Below are 2841 nucleotides of genomic sequence, written 5' to 3' on the forward strand. Positions count from 1 at the left end.
GAGGGGCTGGGCTGGGGATGAGCTCTGGTGTGTGTCAGCACGAAAGCGAGGCCGTGGGGAGTATGTGCAGGGGAACCCAGAACAGAACCGGGGCTCCCACAACGAAGGGACAGAGGACTCTGGAACAAACGAGCCCACAGTACGCTCCGGAAGGAAGCAGCCAGCAGAGCCCACGGGAGCCCTGCCGACTTTCCCGACGTCGCCTCCACCTGGAGTCAGGAGGCACAGAGCGACAGCCGCGCCAGGCCCAACGGCTCACTCACCTCTTGATCTGCTCCTCGATCTGTTTCACCAGCAGCGACTCCCCGCCGCTGAGCCCCCCAGGGCCCGGTGTGGCCCGGGGGCCCCCGTCACTGGGCTCCACGGCCCCGTTGAGCTCCAACGAGCGGCCCAGGAGGGACCGCACACGCTTGGACCTCATGTCCAGGATAGTGTCCGTGTAGCCCACCTCCTCCAGGTACCTGCACAGGCAGAAGCAGGGCGGTCAGCCCCTCGGGGCGCCTGTAGACACTGCGGGCTTACGTAAAGACAGCAGATCGAGGCTGGGACGCCCTTCGCAAACGAGCAGCTTGAGACCGTACACAGAAATTTTAAATGAGCACATCCCTAACCTGCCGTTTCACTTTCAAGACCGCTGCCTGTGGCAGCCGTCATGCACAGACACAGTGCTGTCACACGATGCTCGCCACAATGTTGCACAGGAGCCCAAAACTCAGGGCCAGCCTACACATGCACTGACGAGACCGTGGACGCCAATCACTGACAGGACACTGGCCAGAAACTAAACAAGGCAGAGTGCCAAGAAAGATGGCCACGGTAAACGCGAATGAAATGAAAACTGTAATTACACATATTCCACACAATTCAAGTGTTTTAAAAAAGTTAATGAGTGCGTAAGTATAGAACACACACACACAGCACGCCCCCACAAGGCCGAGACACATACTAAACCTATGAGCAGTCAGTGACATCTGGGAATGGGATTAAGGGACATGAGAGGAACATTTGCAACTTACTCCATTCATTTCTACAAACAAACATCTACTACTTCTGCAATTTAAAAACTAAAGCCAAGTAGGACTGCTCTAAAAGCTAACAAAAGAAAACACAATTACAGGGATCAGTGGCTTCAAAAGATACGAGACAAGAGTCCCTCGCTGGTCCTTGAGAAATCTTTTCTGTTTACCGTGACCTTGTACTTTTGGGACCCGTGCCCCTCACACATTAGACAAGACTAGCCTGCACTGCTGTCTCGTCTGCGTGCCTGCGGGTGTCTGAGGCTCCCCGTCCCCCCAACAGGAGAGGCAGGGAAGCATGAGGGTGGAGCTGGGCTGTGGGGCAGGCTGCCTGAGATGGCACCTCCGACCCTCTGCTTATTAGCTACGTGACCTTCTGCGAAGATGCCCTCTCTGCACTCGGTGTTATGATACGTGAAAATGAGGGGGATGCCAGTAGTTGTCCCACATAGGGATCTACGCGAGGAATCGATGTGTGCCCAACGGAAACAGTGCCAGGCACATGCCATAGGTAGCTGGCAAGTGTTGCCTATCACAATCGTTTTGCTATTGTTTGCACACACTGTAAGCGAGTAATTGTACTTCCAGATATCAGTTTAAGGAAATCAAGGGTATAGACAAATAAATAATTTCCTGATGTTTGTCAATGTCTACAAAAAGTACTAAAAAATAATTTAACGTTACTCGTGGAAAATAAAAGCAACAGAGCACATGGGGTCGCTTTCCAAGAGTGGGGGTCCCCACGTCTGCCTCCTGCAGCTGTCTCCCCAACCTCTCCCGAGGCAGGGCTCCACCTACAGGGTGACAGGCCATCTCGGCTGTGGCCGGCAGGGATCCCAATAGTTCAGGGTCCCCAGTGGGGACAGGAAGAACTGTGGAGCCTTCAGGCTTATCTCCCAAGCCAGACACGTCCCCTTCCCCTCGTCCCCCCCCGCCCCGCGTCCCTCTGCACTCACTGTCGGAGAAGCTGCCGCCCCTCCTTCCACACCAGCGGGCTGTGCTCCAGAGTGACCGACTCCACGGGGCCGTTGGAGACTGGAGGGCAGAGAAAAAGGGGAACAGGCCATCTTGGTCAGGGCACTACCACATACCCATCGCCTCCCCCCTCTTCCTCACCCTCATACCAAATCGGTCATTGTTGCGGGTCCTGTGGAGTCATTTCCTGAGAGTGTCTGAAACCTCCTTGTCGCTAATCTCCTGACCCGGTCATTCCCTAAACCATCCCCAGACTATCTCTGGACTCAACTCTAGTTATTTAATTCTCCTACATGGGAAGCTGGCCCAGTCTGGAAGAATGGGCAGACTCAACTGGGTTCAAGTCCAGCTCTGTCATGTCCCCGCTGTGTGACCTTGAGCTGGTTTGCTTACCTATCTGAGCCTCAGTTTCCTCTTCTGACAAATAAAGTTAATGACATTGGCACCTACTTCATAGAATTGTGTAGATTAAACAAAAGGTAATCTGTTTATTTTATCCACCGAATATTTATCAGACATGTACCATGTGCCTGGCTGGATCCCTGGGCTGCATCAGTAAACAAACCCCCGGCCCTGGGGAACGCATATTCTAGTAGGAGGAGCCTGGCATGAGGAAGGATCACTACTAGCCCGGCAGTGAGGGCACTGACAGGTCGCGGACAGGCCACCCACCCCCTCACTTTGAGCCAACACTATGTTCCAGTCACAGCGAATGACCAATAACACCCGTTTGCTAACTCCTCTCTTCCCTCCACCTAGAGCACCTTCCCTAAGGTCCTGCTGGTGAACTGATCCCTCTTTCAGGAGCTTAGACTCAAGGGACCTACTGCGCCTGTCTATTTTGCAGACG

General features: G+C 53.9%; 1 protein-coding gene across 1 annotated transcript in view; it reads right to left on the minus strand.

Moving 5' to 3' along the window:
• Positions 1 to 2841, minus strand: part of STRN4 (striatin 4) — a 17598-nt gene that overhangs the window by 13705 nt on the left and 1052 nt on the right. The window contains 2 exon segments of the mRNA XM_025046733.1: positions 256 to 461; positions 1973 to 2051. Coding sequence (XP_024902501.1) covers positions 256 to 461; positions 1973 to 2051 — 285 coding nt within the window.

Source organism: Pteropus alecto, unplaced genomic scaffold (assembly GCF_000325575.1).
Source record: "Pteropus alecto unplaced genomic scaffold, ASM32557v1 scaffold194, whole genome shotgun sequence".
Lineage (NCBI taxonomy): Eukaryota > Metazoa > Chordata > Mammalia > Chiroptera > Pteropodidae > Pteropus > Pteropus alecto.